This window comes from Alnus glutinosa, chromosome 5 (genome assembly GCF_958979055.1).
Source record: "Alnus glutinosa chromosome 5, dhAlnGlut1.1, whole genome shotgun sequence".
NCBI lineage: Eukaryota > Viridiplantae > Streptophyta > Magnoliopsida > Fagales > Betulaceae > Alnus > Alnus glutinosa.
In genome coordinates this window covers 11,741,964-11,760,525 of record NC_084890.1, presented here as the reverse complement: position 1 = coordinate 11,760,525, position 18,562 = coordinate 11,741,964, and the positions used below count along the sequence as shown (strand labels likewise).

The 18,562-nt window shown below is 35.7% G+C and overlaps 1 protein-coding gene across 1 annotated transcript; it reads left to right on the top strand.

Annotated features, from left to right (window-relative positions):
• Window positions 1-5,543: 5,543 nt before the first annotated feature.
• Window positions 5,544-6,622, top strand: LOC133868459 (uncharacterized). Its single transcript, XM_062305359.1, has 2 exons — window positions 5,544-6,148; window positions 6,279-6,622. Exons 1-2 carry the CDS (start codon window positions 5,680-5,682, stop codon window positions 6,299-6,301), a joined length of 492 nt encoding a protein of 163 aa, XP_062161343.1. The 5' UTR covers window positions 5,544-5,679; the 3' UTR covers window positions 6,302-6,622.
• Window positions 6,623-18,562: the final 11,940 nt, after the last annotated feature.

The window sequence follows — 18,562 nt, the reverse complement described above, 5'->3', positions numbered from 1 at the left end:
AATGAGTGACAATGTTGATTGTCCGGACGCTCGGTCAAGCCGTCTGGACTAGGTCTTGTTTTGGGAATAATTGCGCTATTCTCGAAAGGCGGTCGCAGAAGACTATTCGGACGCAGCTTAAGTGACTGTCCAAACGCTACTTGCCAGAGTTCGAATTTGAACAGAATTAGGTTTTCTGTAAGCTTATAAATAGATGGCTCTAGGCTTATAACTTGTAAGAATTCAACATGGAATTTCATAGTGCTTAGAGAGGGTATTTATGAAGAATTGAATATCCGGTAGCTCTCTAGCCGTTGTCAGTGTGTGCTCAACTATTCGTGTGAAGTCTATCTTAGGGGTTAGCCATAAGGTAAAAGATTCCATTGAAGACCCCTTTAAGTAGGAGACTTGGTTGGTAAGCGTTCATGATGAGTTTCATGCCAGAGTCATCGGGACGATCGCTGCATCGGGGTATGTGAGTGTTAATTTTTATGTATTAGCTTTGTTTTCTGAATAGTGGATATCATGGGTTTTGCTGCCCCGAAGTGGTTTTTCTCTTCATAGAGTTTTCACTTTATCAACAACATATTTGTCTCTTTTAAATTTTGCAATTTAAATATTTTGTTGCACACTATCACACACTTGGTATATTAGAAGTCAAATTTATTTTTCACCCAGTAGCACTACAAGTTTTGGTTTCATGCTTTACTGCTAAAGCATTTATAAAATATTTCAAGGTGCTGCAAGTTTCGGGTTAGTGCAAAGTTTCTCATGCTTTATAGCTATTTCAAAATCTCTTAGGCATATGCAAAATATTTTGTTGCACACTATCACACACTTGGTATATTAGAAGTCAAATTTATTTTTCACCCAGTAGCACTACAAGTTTTGGTTTCATGCTTTACTGCTAAAGCATTTATAAAATATTTCAAGGTGCTGCAAGTTTCGGGTTAGTGCAAAGTTTCTCATGCTTTATAGCTATTTCAAAATCTCTTAGGCATATGCAAAATATTTTGTTGCACACTATCACACACTTGGTATATTAGAAGTTAAATTTATTTTTCACCCAGTAGCACTACAAGTTTTGGTTTCATGCTTTACTGCTAAAGCATTTATAAAATATTTCAAGGAGCTGCAAGTTTCGGGTTAGTGCAAAGTTTCTCATGCTTTATAGTTATTTCAAAATCTCTTAGGCACATATGCAAAACAAAACCTCTTAGACACTGATGCAAAACAATACGCGAACCAAAACAATAAAATAGGCAATTAACGCTGAGCAAATTGGCATAAAGGCAAGCTGTGATATCACATGTTAGCTTAATATAAATCAAATGCTAATTTAATAATGTAAATAAGAATTTGATTATATAAATACCTCCAGCCATGTTTTGCTCAAACGAATTTGATGAAACATTGTTAGCAAAAATTATAGATTCTGAAAAAAGAATTTTAGAGAGGTTCTTCTGTTATCTGCCTACTGAATGCCTTATTGATAGATTACACAGACTGTTTATTTATAGGCTAGATCTGGGACCCCTTCAATCAAAAGACTGACTAAGTGATGGCTGATTTTTCTCCTGCAATTAAGGAGAAAAATCAGCACTATCACACACAATGAGGAAAATGGATTCCCATGATCTCCCATGATCTGATGGTTAATGGAATAAGTTGTATCATAATTACTGATGTGCCATTATGGACATATATGAAATTTCTAACATGCCTCGGAAGCCAAGTAGCCAACATTCAACAACGTCCAGTAAATTTGAATTTGCTGCTTCCTGGAGTGCTAGAAAGGGGTGTCCTTTCGGCAAATTTGGTTCACTAATTAGTACATCCCTATCCACAGTTTTTTATGAATCCCCATAATACATTAACTCTTTTTGGGTAGGAGAGATCACAAAAGCTTCTTTTGAAAACAAACAAGCTTTTACTTAATAATTCATTTCTAACAGTTACTTACACTGACTCCTTATTTATACTACTTTTGTTTATGAAAGCAATATGTAATACTAATACTAATCCAACACGTAAAGAGCTAGTGCCAAACTTAGACTACCTATGACTACTACAACTCATATTAGACAACTACTACTACGTCCTAAGAAGATAAATAGAACTTCTATTAGATTTCTTCTTCTATTGCATGTAGGGCTATTCTTTGGCTTCCCATCTTGGTTAGGACTCTCATTCCTTGATTGCTTGGACTTATGGTCCTAAGTGGAGTGGCGTGGAGCTCTATCAGTTTTATAGGCTGACTTGCTATACAAAACAACTGAAATGGGGTCGCCAAACAGATGTTAATTGTTAATTTTGCAGGTAGAAATTGAAGAATTCTACCCCATCAGATTTGGTGGATATGTAGGAGATACATAGCATTACTGGTTGAGGACCACGCCACATCAGATTTGGTGGATAAAAAGATGATATTTGGGGGTATTTATCATTACTCTTTCTTTTATTTTCTTTTCTTTTTTTATAGGCTGAAAATATTTTTGGATGGAAACTTTTTCCCTGATTCTGTCACTAAATCTGGCTTGGCTTGGCTACCACGTTTATCTTGATTGGGATTAAAAGGAATGCCAGATGACATGATGCATCTATCATGGATGAAGATGGTGATAATGTCAAAGGCAAGAAGGGTACCTTCGTTCAATGAATGTAAACGATTCTTCATTGAATGGAAGATTTGCCGAGTCATGATGCCTTTCTTGCTAACATGTTTGATGTTAACTGATTACTCTGTTTTTGGCGATAGGCTGTAGCTCAAAAGTTTTTTTTGTTACTGCTTATTATCTGATTTATAGTTTTTTCTGCTACTGTTTTGTATTAAGTTTCTGTTTCAATAATTATTATTATTATTATTATTATTTATTCATAGGAAGAAAATAAAGACATGAAACTTGCCAAACTTTGTAGAACAAATTTTGTTGGAGAAAATTATTTTAATTCAATATATTAAACTGGCATGTGTTTAAATGCATGTCAATTCTCACAAAATTAGATAAAAAAAAATAAAAAAATAAAAACCCAATTTTCGTAGGCCCATGCTAAAGATATATATTTTTTTTAATTTTATTTTATAAAAATAAAAAATAAAAAATTCTTTTTTATGCTATACAACAAAGGGAATGGGGGCTAAAGAGCATTTCTTCCATCTAAGGGAAAGCTAGAGAATCTAGTTTCTAAGGGCATATGTTGAAACTTATTGGGAAAAAAAAAAAAAAAGGCATATGTTGAAGGAATAAGGATCCACAATAATTATTTGTCTGAATTATTGGCAATTTAAGTAAGTAATATGAGAAATTTTGTATGGGACACACATGTTCAATTAGATGGCCGGACAATCTAAATTTTATTTGAGCACGTGGGTCTCATATGCATCAGGATCCACTGCAATTTCAAAAAAAATTGTAAATTATAAAATTATGTGAATTCAAGCCACTCTTTGCATTGAACGGCATAAAAAAATGCTACCAATTAAAAATGTGGCATGTTATTGAGTAGTCATAAAAATTTTATTTCAAAATGTTTTTTCTTCACTTTTGAAGAAATGCTTCTTCTTGAGTAAACCAAAAGACAGTTTTTATCTCAAAGCTTTTCTATAACATAAAGCACAAAAACCTGATGAAAATATACTCAACATGTTATATGTTTAAGAGGTAGCATTTTTCCCGTTGTAATTCAGACAATTAATTGCTGTGAATCCCAATTCAGGTTAGAAGTACATTATTAAAGGACGCAACCTCATTTGGATGGCATATTTGTGAGGACCTATATACCAAGGCGAAATGATTTGAATAAGAGATTTTTCCATTGGATGGGCATGGATGTATTGACTTTAAGGGAAGCTAAGTTAGCATATGGATTTTAATGATAAGAAAGGCATTGCCATATCAGAAACCCTTGAATGGACCCTCCCCTCCATACCTGCTCACATGTTGCCCACTAACATCTACATCTCAACCTATTTAATTGGCGGGCCACATTTTGGATGGGACATTACCAAAAATTAGTAGGCAATCAAACTATCTAAAACAGTATTAACTACCTTGTCTTCTTATAGCAAATCTCTTGGTTAGCTTTAGAGATAAAATAGTCCTAGGTCAATATGAAATTATTCACAAATCAAATCAAATCATATAACTAAGAGATGAGCACCAAGAATTTTCTTAGTATCATTACCTTACTTTTGAATTTCATGGTTTACTTCAATTCCAAACGAATCACTTAACCACTGCAAGCAAACAAGAAATGAAAACAATCAACTCAAAACAAAAACTACCAACCAAAACACATTAACATTAAACAAAATTGTATTTTGGTTTCTACTTTCTAGTTAGGTTTGGTGATAGTTTTTAATTACCATCAAGTAAATATTTGTTTGCGTGTATGGGCTAGCTTATTCATCGATCGATGAATATGAGCTTGAACGCAACGTTCAACGATTACGATGTTAAGAATACAATGTGACGTTTTCTTCGCGTGAACTTGTTCGTCCACTAGAAAAAACGGCTCTATTTACCTCTCTTCTAACATAATTCACCTGCCGATCCCGCAAATTATTCAAGACAATTCTAACATCGTCAATCAATTGACAATATCTACACCCATTCCTTTCATCCTTCTTTCTTTCAGTACAACTGAGTTATCAAAAAGTGATTAAAGGTTCAACTTTTTCTAGTGAGGAAAATAATCAAGTAGATGATAAAAATAAAAGACAACCAACACGTGCTCAAACAGTGCGTTGCTTTAGAATTTCACTTGTAAAAATTGGCTAGTAGCACCAGCAGCTTCAATTGAGTCAAAGCACTTCACAAATCTGAAACCAGAAGAGATAAAGTAAAACAAGTCTTTCACACCTCACTTTCCAATGAAAGCCACAACCCACATGATCTTGCTTGGGGATATTGAAAGATCACAACCTCCTCTCTCAAAAGAAGATTTTCTCTGCAATCTCAATTTTTGATCGGATCCTATCAAATTATTTATCTGAATTTAAGAAAATCTAGACAGATGATCGTGAAAAACTACTTATAAGACTTACCTGATCGGATAAGTAGTTGGGTAATTGAGTCTTATAAGTGGTCTCTCACAATTATTTGTTCAAATTCTCTCAAATTCAGACAAATAATTTGAAAAAATCTTAATCCCCTTTCTCGATCATCCTCTATTCACAATTCAATACAAACAAACACATCTTCCTCTCATTTGACCCTACACTACTACCTTCACCAACTATTTGCAACTCTTTCAATTGTGTCTTGCCATGTGTCACATTCCTATTGAAACACGCATGCCGGGTCACCCTTGAGCCCCCAACCTTTCAAACCCAACCCGAAATTATTGAACCTGGTGAAGGGGAAAGGAGAGGGGGGCCAAAATGATGGATCCAAAAGGCAAAGCACAGAGTGTTATGCAATTATTCATGTCATGGATTTCATCCCAAGCAAGTGCTGAAAAAAAATTTCACCCCACCAAAAGCAGAAAGAAAGTATAATATAAACATAATTTGCTACAACACTTTTTGGGTGACTGATTCCCACTCTCATTGAGATTAGCTAGGCATAAAAGAAAAGACCCTTCTCTTTCTCTTTCTCTCTCTCTCTCTCTCTCTCTCTCTCTCTCTCTCTCTCTATATATATATATATATATATATTTTTATCTTTCTTCTACTTCTTCCATGAGAGAGGAGGAGCCATGAAAAACACCATAAGATGCTGCATCTCTTGCATTCTACCGTGCGGAGCGCTCGACGTGATTCGCATAGTGCACTCCAATGGCCGCGTGGAAGAGATCAGCGGGAGTATCCGAGCGAGCGAGATCATGAAAGCTCACCCTAAGCACGTGCTGAAGAAACCCTCTTCGTCGTCCGACGACGGCTGTGTCCCGAAGATTGTGATAGTCCAGCCGGACGCAGAGCTTCAACGCGGGAAGATATACTTCCTCATGCCGGTGCCTTCAACCCCGGAGAAAACTCGGTCAAGATCATCGACGAGAAAGAAAAAAAGAGAGGCCGACAGCAACGCCAACAGCAACGGTGCGTCCATGACAAACCTTTTGGTATCTGATCGGTACTTGAGTGAAATACTCTCGGAGAAGCTTTCCACGCAAAGGGATCGACGGCGAGGCCGTGTTGGTGTATGGAGGCCTCACTTAGAGAGCATTTGTGAGTCACCGGCTGATGTTTAATGGCGGATTTTGCTTCTTCCTGTGATTCATTTTATAAGGTGATCCATTTGTTTCTTTAACATGTTTTCATCCTCTTTTTTTTTTTTTTTCCCTGGTTGTATATATAGGCATAGAAGAAGAAGAAAAATAATGCAATAGTTGTATCCTGGTTTGGAAATTGTGGGGGATGATATGAGCAGTTTTGGTAAGGATCGATCTCGGCATCCGATAAGGCCATAAAAGGCTGCGATTACATGAATCTGGATTGTATTGAGCTTCATATGTCTGTATTCAATGGGGGCATAAATTCAAAGGCTGTAATTTTTGTGGGGTTTGTCTTTCTTTGTAGTTCAAAGTCATCAAGGCCTCAAGGGGAAGAAACTGTTATTTGGGAGAGACCCACTTCTACTGTTTGATGTTTTTTTTAAGCAGTGTATGAATAAAATCTGGAAGCTGATTGTGATATGAATCATATGATCATTGCAGTACATATACCATCAATATATAGGCCAGGGTAATATCTAATTGACCAGTTTGGCCATATATATATGATTCCATAAGCAAAATATATAATATGGTAGTTGGCAAGTATTGATTTATTGAGCAGTTAATATGCAAAATAATATATATGATCATCTTATTTTGTATGGGCAATGATGTAACGCTGACATCAATTACCCCATGAATAGAAAAAAAATCAGCCGATTTTCATCCGTGAATCCTGGCATTCTCATTAGAAAAAGGACCCATATCAGAAATATTTTAGTATTTTTGTCAACGTAGGGGGGCGGGCATATATGCGAGAGGCAGTAGTACTTCATGGGTTTTGATGGCCGGCATAGATCCATGGGATCGATCGATGATATGATGATCAGCATCAGTTGGTGCGTTCTCTTATACTTTTGTGAATATAAAAAAGAGCAATCCAGTGTATGCTAGCTTCTGGGGGTATTGCATGGATTTGAATAGAGTGCAAATTAACCATTTTGTATTTCCCCATGGAAAATAAATAAATGTTTAATTAATTCAAAATATTGAAGAAAGTCACTTTCAGGTGGATGAAATGATAGTCCCCACATTACTTTCCACCATAGAATAATGCAATTTTCTAGCTTGCACTAACAAGTGGGCATGTCTTTAAGCATTTTGTTCTCTTAGAGATGATTAGACGGTGCCAATGGCATCCTGTAAAGGCAATTACACTAGTGGTTTGACCTCTACGTTGGCTGGATGATGGGAGAAGGTTGAGCCTTGAGCAACCCCATGTTCTGATCCCAATTTTTGCAGCTATTTCTCGAGTATTCCCACCTAGCTGGACCAACAAAAAGGTACGTAACTCAGTTCAGATATCATTGAAATGTGATCGATCTGGTTAAACCATCCCTGCCATGCCATACTGCTGACATCCACTCGGTCGCTTCAATACATTTTACTCTCTCCAATGACTCTTTCTATATATGATCCTGGCCGGGAGGTCTGTTAAGAGAAGTTCTTCAAGAATCATGAAGATTACACGACGAAACTAATAAATGATTCCCTGACTGACTAGACTACTGGTGTGTATCTCAATTCTTATCGATTCGTGCTTACGTGTCGGGTTCGCCTCTTATTGAGACATAGTATAAGACTATATAGATAAGTCAATTATAACCCAATCAATTTAATTAAATAGGTCACACTCTTCAATACTAACCCAATAAAAATTTTGTGTTGAGTTTGTGTTGGGTTTGCAAATCATGTCGAATATTGTCAACCCTAATGTCGCACGTTGAATTCTGGTCGTGTCAAGGCATGTGTATAAGACTATATAGGTAAACCATAACGCAACTCAACCAATGTAATTAAATAGCTAGGTCACACTCTTCAATATTAACTCACTAATTTTGTATTTAGTTTGTGTCGGGTTCGCGGGTCGTGTAAAAAATTGTCAGCCCTTATGTTGCATGTCGAGTTTTGGTCGTATCAAAAATTGACGGTCATACTCTCAAGTAAGTCGTAGTAATAAGAATAATGCTAAATATTATAGCCTCATTTCACCCCATCTCATTAAGTTGACATGACAGTATTCATTAGCAATTCACATAAGCCCTTAATAAAAGAGAAATACTAAATTAAATCACACTCTCATCCCATCCTCATCTCACTGGGCTAACGTAATAGTGCTCATCAAACTTTTTTTTTTTAAAAAAAAAAAAAAAAAAAAAAATGCATGGTTCATCCGAGGGTTAATAGGCACTGTCACATTAATTTAGTGGGATGAGGTTATAGTTTTTAGCATTACTCTTTTTTAAAAAATAAAAGAGTTGCCCATCACCTTAGCCAATAAGATTGAGGTGTAGTATTTAATATTAGGGTTAAACACTTTTTTAGTCTCTGAATTTTGACAACTTTATTTTTTAGTCCCTGAGTTTCAATTCGCATCACAGATGATACATCAATTTTGGGAAATGACCAAATTAGTACCTCAGTTAACTTCTCCGTCCAAAAACTAATGGTCCGCTACGTGTCAACCTCAGAAGTTGACACGTGGCACTATATAAAAAAATTAAAAATAAAAAATCTTTAAAAATCAATTAAAAAACTGAAAAAAAAAAAAATTGAAAAAACTAAAAAAAAAAAAAAGGGGGTGTTCTCAGCCACCCCTTGGCCACCATGGGGGTGGCTGGCCACCCCCATTTTGGCCAGGGAGGTGGCCGGCCGGTCTAGGGTGGCCGAACCACCCCCATACGGTGGTTCGGCCACCCCCTGGACAAAAAAAAAAAATTCGGGTTTAGGGTTTTGCCCTTGGGGGTGGCCGAGACCACCCCCGTGCCCGCTAATTCTATCATCTGTGATGCGAATTGAAACTCAGGGACTAAAAAATAAAGTTATCAAAACTCAGGGACTAAAAAAGTGTTTAACCCTTAATATTATTCTAATAACAAAGGAAACATAAATGTATGAAACCGAAAAGTACATAAAATTGCTCAAAAAATAAAATCTAAATAATAGAACTAGCGACATATATATTAAAAAGATTTTAAAATCAACAATTTTATATACAAACCCATTTGATCATGCTAACTAAAAACAAAAACTTGTGTACACAATCGATAGGGTACATGGAACATGTGCCAATTCTTTTCTTTTCTTTTTTGTTGAGTGGAAGAAAGTGATCCAACTAAAAATTTGGAAAAAATAATAATAATAATAATTATACTTTTAACCTTAAGAATGAGCCGGAAGCTGATATATATATATATATATAAGAAATTGAAAACTTAATACCCTACAATACCAATTAACTCCAAAGGTGTAGAATTAAAGGGTACGTTTTTAAAAAACTAGACCATTTCTTTAATTCTTTTACAAGTTGAAGTAGATCCACTCCGCTGTCGGCCCAGGAGTTTATAGAAAAATAAATGATTAAGAGATTTTTATTCCTTTTGTGGCGCAGGATACAAGAAATTGGGAGATGCAAAATCCAATTATTTATAATATTTGTTCAACCGGCGCCTCTCACACTTTGGCCTTTGCATCCATTGTAAGGGTCGCTCTCTCACTTTAGTTTAGCCTATGTTAAAATATGTGATTAAATATTTAACAAAAAAATCATTAATAACTCTTAGATATTGACAAATCAAACTCATCCCCATAACTTAATTATTGGTTTTTTTTTTTTTTTTGAAAAGAAGATATATCATTGATAAAAAAGATATGAGCAAACTTAATGCTCCGGACAGAAGAAGGACATTCGTCTATCCAAATTTGATCTAACAGATTTATCAAAGCTACATTGGCCAAACGGTGGGTAGCTTTGTTAGCTTCCCTCCGGGTATGTCTAACCTCATATTCTTGTAAACTATGGATTCGGATTTCTGTATCTTCGATCAGCTGCCCAAATGTACTCTAGCTAGAGTCCGAATTACGCAAAGCAGAGACAACATGCATGGAACGTCCTTCAAAAATGACCTTTAAAAAACCCTTGTCACAGCAAAAGTTGGTTGCCTTCCACACGGCCATTGCCTCCGCATATGAGGGATCAGTGATGTAGGAGACACTCGTGCACATTGCAGCCCTCACTGCACCATGGCAGTCATGTGCCACTACTCCCACATCCATCAACTTGTTGGATTTGTCCAAAGCCGTATCCCAATTGAGCTTCAAAATTCCATTCAAAGGCTTTATCCACTCTTGTGAAGGCAACAGTTGACCACCACTTATTGTTTCATCTCATTTATTAGCTTGCTGGAAAGATTCCATCGACTCAGAGCCTTGGATTGCCAAAGTTGAGGGAGACGTTAACTCACCCTCGAAAACAAAGGAGTTTCTTCTAAGCCACAACAACCGGGCCATAGTGATTGCCACTATAAACTCTTCTGTATTAAGTTTGGCCAATATGTGCTGCACAAGACTCATTCCATCACACTCCATAAAGGCCAACTTCTAAATGCATCGACCACACTCCTGCCAAGCTGCCACTGAAGAGGGATAGCTCCACAGAATGTGTCCAACAGATTCAGATGCTTGTAGGCTCAGAGGACATAAGGGGTCTTGAACAATCTTTTTACTATAGAGATTCTCCTTCGTGGGTAGCAAATTGTTGCATGCCTTCCATTAAAAAAATTTCAGAACCGCAGGAATGTGTAAATTCCATATGGTTTTCCAAAAATCACGAGAAACCATAGCAATAGAACTTTCCCCTACCTCAAGCTCCCTTCTACTAATCTCCATTTGATAGGCGCTCCTTACCGAAACCACACCATTATTTGTACCAATCTAGATCAGTTTATCAGGGTGTTTGAGTGGGCTAAGCACCATGCTGCAAATACTCTCCACTTCTTGTGGTAAAAAGATGGATCGAATAAGGGGGGAAGTTCCAGCATCCTGTTCCCGAGTCTATAAGGGCCGAGACACAAGCATCTGGGGCCAAGCCACGAACCTGAGATTGAACCCTGTACGAAGAAGGAGTAATGATCCATTTGTCACCCTAGATTTTAATCTTCTCTCTGTTGCCCACTCTCCACACCAAACCCCCTTCTAGAACCTCCTGAGCTTGAAAAATACTTCGCCACGCGTAGGAGGGTCTACTCCCCAACTGTACCTGCAAGAAAGACCCATGTGGAAAATATTTTTCAAGTAAAATCTGTGCCACTAAAGAATCCGGGAATTGGATAATCTGCCAACCCTGTTTTGTGAGTAGAGGTAAGTTAAAAACCTTCAAGTCTCGAAATCTCATCCCTCCATTTGTCTTGGGCCACCCTTGCCCAACTCATCCATGAAACTCTTTTTGCATGTTGTTGTGATCCCCATTAGAATCTATTCATAAGGGAAATACGGGAATGACAAAGGGTCTTTGGCAACCGGAACATGCTCATGCTATAAGTGGGGATGGCCTGTATTACTGCTTTGATGAGAATCTCCTTACCAACTTGGGATAGAATCTTCTCCTTCCAACCATCCAGTTTTTTTCTCAATCAACCCGGATGCCCGAGAAAGTAAGGTTTTTTAGCTTCCCACTAGAGCCGGTTGGCTCAAATACTTCTCATAGCTTGCCGTCGCTGAGATCCCCACTAAAGAACTGATATAATCTTTGAATTCCCTTCTGGTATTTCAACTGAAAAAGATGGAGGTCTTCTCAATATTCAACTTTTGCCCTGAAGTGAGCTCATACATATGCAATAATTGTTGTATGTTTCCCCATTCCATAAAATTGGCCCTGCAAAATAAAAGACTGTTATCTACGAAAAACAAATGACTCAATTGATAACCATTTGCTACAATAGGCACTCCTGTAATGTTTCCTGCTCCTATCACCCTTATCAAGAGGGAACTCAACCCCTCAGCAAACAAAAGAAATAAGTATGGGGATTGAGGATCTCTTTGTCTGAGTCCTCTTGACAGGGAAATAAACTCTAAAGGATTCTCATTAATGAGTACAGAGTAGGAAACTATGCTGACACAGGTCATAACTAAAGTAATCCACTTATCTGCAAAACCCAATTTATGCATGATGGCTTCAAGGAAGGACTACTCTACTCGATCATAGGCCTTGCTCATGTCGAGCTTTATGGCCATAAAACCCTTCCTCCCCTTCATTTGAGTGTGCATAGCATGGAGGACCTCATAACCAACCAAAATGTTGTCTCTGATCAGTCTTCCTGGTATGAATGCATTATGGTGCTGAGAGATGACTGAAGGAAGTACCTATTTTAGCCGATTGGCTATCGTCTTTGCAATAATTTTATATAACACATTACAAAGACTTATAGGACGATAATCACAAACAAATGAAGCAGTTACATTTTCAGGGATCAAAGCTAGATAAGTATAATTGATTGAAGAATCAAAAATACCATGATTAAGAAAATTAAGCACGGCTAGCCTGACCTCATTGTTGTATGTGTTCCAATGTTTTGGGAAAAAACAAGCACCATAACCATCTGGACCCAGGGCATTCAAAGGTTGCATTTGGGAGAGAGCTAGCTAGATAAACATCCTCTGGAGAATAAGGCCCTAACACGATTTGATTCAATTCTGGAGTAACTTGTGTGGGAAGCTGAGATACATTCTTCCACCCAAACCGGCCCAACAAATGTGAAAAGCTGCTAGAAGTACCTGTTGAAAGCCTCTCCAATATGTTCTGGCTTAGACCAATTTATGCCCTCTTCATCCCGGATTGCTGCAATATGATTAGCTCTTCTTCTTTGACTGGCCCAACCGTGGAAGAATTTTGTGTTACGGTCCCCCTTCTTGTACCAATGTCTCTTGACCCTCTGCTTCCACCTAGTATCTTTTATTTCTTGCAAGTGGTGGATCTCGGCTTGTACATGTTTGATACTCTTTTGGTTTCCTTCAAATTCATTCCTCTGCATCTTCTCTAGCCTCTTTGTAAGAAGCTTTAGAGTTTTTCCTGCTGCCCCATATTTTGCCAAACTCCACGCTGCAAGTGCCATTTGACATCTACCCAATTTTTGTTTTGCTATGCCCAGAGGATTGTTTCTTGCAAATTCCCCCTCCCATGCAGTTTTTACAATATCAGCACATTCATCATCTAAGCTCCAGCTAACCTCATATCGGAATTAATCTCCATAACTTAATTAAGGTGGATAAAATGTGACTAAAATTTTTAATATTCATCATTATTTAATATGATATAATATACCATGCCTTATTTTTTTATTCAATTAAAAAAAAAAAAAATCTATATAAGCTATGTTTGTCACCTTATCTTGACTACACATGGTCCACCCTCCTGCCATGAGAGATGCTATAATTGAAGATATTGTTTGGCAATCCCTCTCTTTACGTGATATGCCTAAACTAATTAGATGGATTTGTTTACATATTATTGACGGTAAAAGGTTGTCCTCCATCTGCTATTCGTTCATTCGCATGGGTTACAGGTAGATTTTTAGCTCATAATTCCAAGCAAGCAGATACCATATCCACTACCCGTACATATGGTATTATTCGTCTCCGCCTAACCATATGTTTAAAAAATAGTTGTCTTTTAACACAACGTTGTTTCATCTAGAAAAATGAATAGAAAATGAAACTCTAATGCCTTATTCTGTGTGTGTGTGTGTAACGTTGTGTGTGTGTGTGTGTGTGTGCAGCTATAGCTCCCCTTCGACTCTCTGACTTTCGCGTTCTTAGTCTCTCCCTCTTTCTCTTTAGAGTGCTTTCCATATCATTTGAAAAATAGTTTTGTGGTGTTACTTGTGATTATGTAGATTGTAATTTTTTATGAATCTCTTCTGTTGTAAATTTGTAATGTTCTGTAAGCACTAAACAATGTAGTATGTAGTGGATTATAGTTCGTGTTGTATGCATTCTGTGTATTGAATGTTGAGACTTTTATTTATGTGTGCTTCATGCATTTAGTATTGGATAATTTGGCTTGGTGGTTTGAAATTCACTAAATTGACATTTGTGTGTCCACTATCCAGCTATGAACATTATTTCAAGGCAATTGAAGTAAATTTAGATGTATTTCGATCTTTTAGAGAATATAAATCAATTTAATTGTATTTATAGTTTTTTTTGTTTTTTTCAATTTACTTGTATTTTCCAAATATTATAAATAGATGTATCTTTTTCAAATTAGAATTTAGTTTTATAAATACTTGTATTGTCCTATGTTTATAATTCTATTTGTATTTTGTCCTTTCCAAAGCTTTTTATGAGCTTTTTTAGTTAAGTTTAATCTAATTTTTGAACTAAATACAATTGTAAATGGTAATATGAAAATACAAATTGAATCACAAACATTGGACAATACAAGTATTTATAAAACTAAATTCTACAGAGTGTGAATGTAAAATAAGAATATTATTTACTTATATAGTGTAGTTTAGACCCCTTAACATATGCCTCAAATATTGTCTATATGACCTAGTCCTACATATTTGGTTGAATACAATTTTATTTTGGTACTGTTGTTGCTTTTAATATTAATAAAATATTAATGATTGAATTTCTTATTGTTATGTGATAATGTAGAAAACTTCTACTCACTACCTCTCTCTTTTTATTTAAAGCACCCACCATCTGTTTCTTTCTTTCTTATCTTGCTCCTTAATATTACAAAATTCATGTAATGTAAAATACTTTCTATGTTATTTCAGAGCTTTAGTATTTGTGGATAATTTAGACACTATTAATTGTGAATTTTTTATGGTTTCTCAAAATATAAATGAGATGAATTTCAAATAATTTTTTTTAAAAAAATATTTGGATTTGATACATACTTGGAATATAAACTTTTTTAGTAAATTCATGTTTAGAAAACTTCTTCCATCTCAAAATCAATTTGCCGTCTTGCTTTAAAATAAATCAATATATGTATGATAAATTCCTAAGTAAACGTACGATTTGAATTCACTCATTCATTTTTTAATTTTCAATTTTTTGATGCATGAATATTTGATAAGAGACATGTTATACATCCTCCCATAGTTATTCTCCCATTCTCCTACTTTTCAAAATTTTTATTGGATCTGTGGGGCCCATGTGACACATGATGTGCTTTTAGAATTACTTATATATATGAGAGAAGAACCATGGGAGGAAATGAAGCATTTCTCATTCGGTAATTCGAAATACATCCCTCTGTGACTGCTCCGTCCACTTTTTCTGATGACTATTAGTGCCATGTCATCTTTTATGTCAGATTACCTTAAAATAATATTTTTTAATAATTTTATTAAAAATATTAACAAAAATATTTTGAACGAAAAAAAAAAAGGAAACTATTCTGATTTTGACGTGGATTCCAACTCCTTTATCTTCTTCTTCAACCTCTTCAAGTCGGATTAGGATCTTCTCAATAATTTGAGCAAGTGATTGTGAGAGACCATTTATGGGACCTACCTGACCAAATAAAAATTAGGCTGCCTAACCACTTATCCGGTTAGGTGGGTCTCATAATTTGTCTATCACAATTACCTACCTGAATTCGAGAGAATTCAGGCAAATAATTTGAGAGGATCTTGATCCCTTCAAGTCACTGGTGACAATGAGTACGATTCTGACGTGGATTACTATAGAAACTAATAATAATCTATAGAGAAAAATGAAAGAGAAGAAGATACAGAGATTAAGGTGATTCGGCCTATAACCTACATCCACATGTTAAAACCTTATAGTTTACATTTTTCTTAATATTTGATTTGAGTACAAGGCTTTATTTATAAAGTTTTGAATGTGATTTGAATAATTTTAAATACAAAATATACTTTAAATAAGGATTAACATATCCCTTAATTTAAGAAATACAAATCAACATTAATCATAAAAATGATTTCTATCCTTATCATTCCGATTGCATGAAATATGCTTCCTTACTAAGCTAATATTGGGCGTATTGTGGTTTCTCTGGAATAGGGAGTATGGGGGTGTCCTTTTTGTAAATGTCCCTTAAAAACTTTAAGTCATATTGTTTTAGAACATGATTTAGCAGTTTTTCTTTGAAATACTTCTTCTTGGCTGAATTTTACTAATGGCTTTTTTTCTAGACCTATTTTGGATTGGGTATTTCCTATTCATTTTCCTTTGGAAAAGTTAACCATTCCTAAAAAAGAAGTCAGAAGATTTCAATTATTTGCTATTCTCACTATGGATCTTATATGATTTTCTAGAAATAGGTTGATACATGATGCTTTGGTTCCTTCTCCCTCCAAGGTCTTGCATCAGATTTTGAACACTGGAATAATAAGTCTTTGCCCGCTCTTTGAACTCCTCCTTTACTAGGCTCTATTAAAGAAAATTTTGATGTTGCTATTAGGGGTTCTTCTACAGTTGCTACAGCTACAATCATTGATTCTTTTGGTTCTATTATTATGGCTGCTACCCAAGAGTTGTTTTCCTCGTATGTTCTTCTTGGTGAAGCTTCTGTGGCTCTGCTTGCTATCCGGTTAGTTGTCTTTCTTGGTTTTGACAATTTTATTCTTGAAGGAGATGCCATTTTGGTGATTTTAGCTATTAATAATCCTTTTATTTACTCTTCTTGGTTTTTTGTAATATTGTCTCATATATTAGTGTTATTTTATCCTCCTTTCAAAGCTAGAATGCTTTGAAAATGTCTCGTAGTGACAACTTTAGGGCACATGTTTTAGCAAAATGGATTGCTACCAATCATGTTTTTGGTAGACCAGAGTGGCAAAGACCCTCTTATACAACCTTTTTCCCAATTTTATTAATAATAATAATAATAAAAAATCATTCTAGAGGCAGTTTTCGAGTCCTTGATCGTCGTGGAAAGAGCAGAACTAAGTTTGGAGAAAATCAATTTAGAGAAATTTGAAATCATTTGTGCTCTCCAGGAAGTATCTTTTGAATTTGCGATGCGTTTTTGCATGTGGGTTGCATTGCATTCTATGGTATTACTACAATAGAATGCAATACAATTTGGTTTAAAATGGATGGTTTAGTAGGTAAGAAAATGTAGGAAACTAAGAGTGAGTTTGGATTGCAATTTTGTTGAAAAAAACATGTCATTTTAAATCAAATTGCATAAAATGAATCGTTTGAAAATTGCGTTTTTTTAAAAAAAAAAATTGCGAAAATTACAGACAATAAAGTGCTTTTCTGAAAACGTAGAATTTTAAAGGTTAACCTGTGATTTTAAAGGTCAAACTGCGATTTTAACAAACGCTTAATTGCGTTTTCAAAAATCATTTTTTCAAATCACAAACCAAAACTAACCCAGGATTTTGACCATTCCACAAAGAAAATTCGAAACTACAAAATTATCAATATACTGAATCTCTTTCAAGACTGCAAAGACCCAATGTTGAGTCTTTTTAATTTATTGCACCCAATGATCAAATTCAAGATTGGGAACTGGAGAAATGGCATCGGAGTCAAAAGTTTGAGAATTCATCGGAGAAGGAGTAGAAATGCTGCCATCCACATAGCCAATAGATGTTGTTCATGAAGAAATGGAACAAGCCAAGCCTTCCAAACCAAGAAATTATCATGGGTAAGTTTTATCTAGATAACATGGTGGAGGTTTAGAAGTGTGGGTGAAGAAACAAAAGTTTAAGCTTAGTAGAAGAAGAAAATGTTGTGGAAGCCATATTCTGAAGCAAAGATGAAGACCAAGTGTTTGAGAAAATTTCAGAAAGGAGAAGCAGAAGACAAGTGTTTGAGGCTTTTCATCAAGTGTGCTCATATATATATAAAGGTGATTTGGGTAAAATGCTGATGGGCACTAACGGTCGTCAGAAAAATTGGAGGGAGTAGTCACGGAATGATCTATTTCAATTTGTCGAACACTCATGCATCAAAAATTGAAAATTAAAAAAGGAGGGAGTGAATTCAAATCACACAACTACTTAAGAATTTATCATACATTTACCCTTAAAAAAAAAAAATCCACTGCCATTAATATCATAACATCATAGAAATTGATTAAAAAAGGGGGGGGGGGGCATTCCTCAATGAATGTGCAAAATTCTTCTTTCTTTTTCTTTTTTTTTTTTTTTTTTTTTTTTTTTTTTTTTTCTTTTTCTTTTTTTTTGAGTAAAAGGAATGATCTTTATTGCTCAAATAGTTCCAGCAAGATCTGCTAATACAACATCCGAGATATAGGAGGGACACTCCTGAATCCAAACTTTGTCTAGCAATTGAGAAATCGCACACTAATCCAAAGTATGAGCTGCCTTATTCGCGTCTCTTCGAACATGCGTCACTTTGATAGATGAGAAATGGGCAAGATAGGATTTGGTATTGTCAATAAGCTGGCCATACATCCGGTAACAGGGTCCTTCTCCACTTAGAGCAGTAACAACCTCAACTGAATCTCCTTCCAACAAAACCCTCATCCCTCCCACTTCTCTGCCCAATAAAACGGCATGCCATGCTGCCAATGCTTCAGCTGAGGTAGGATCAATAATATAAGGAATTACCTTTGACTGTGCTGCCACTA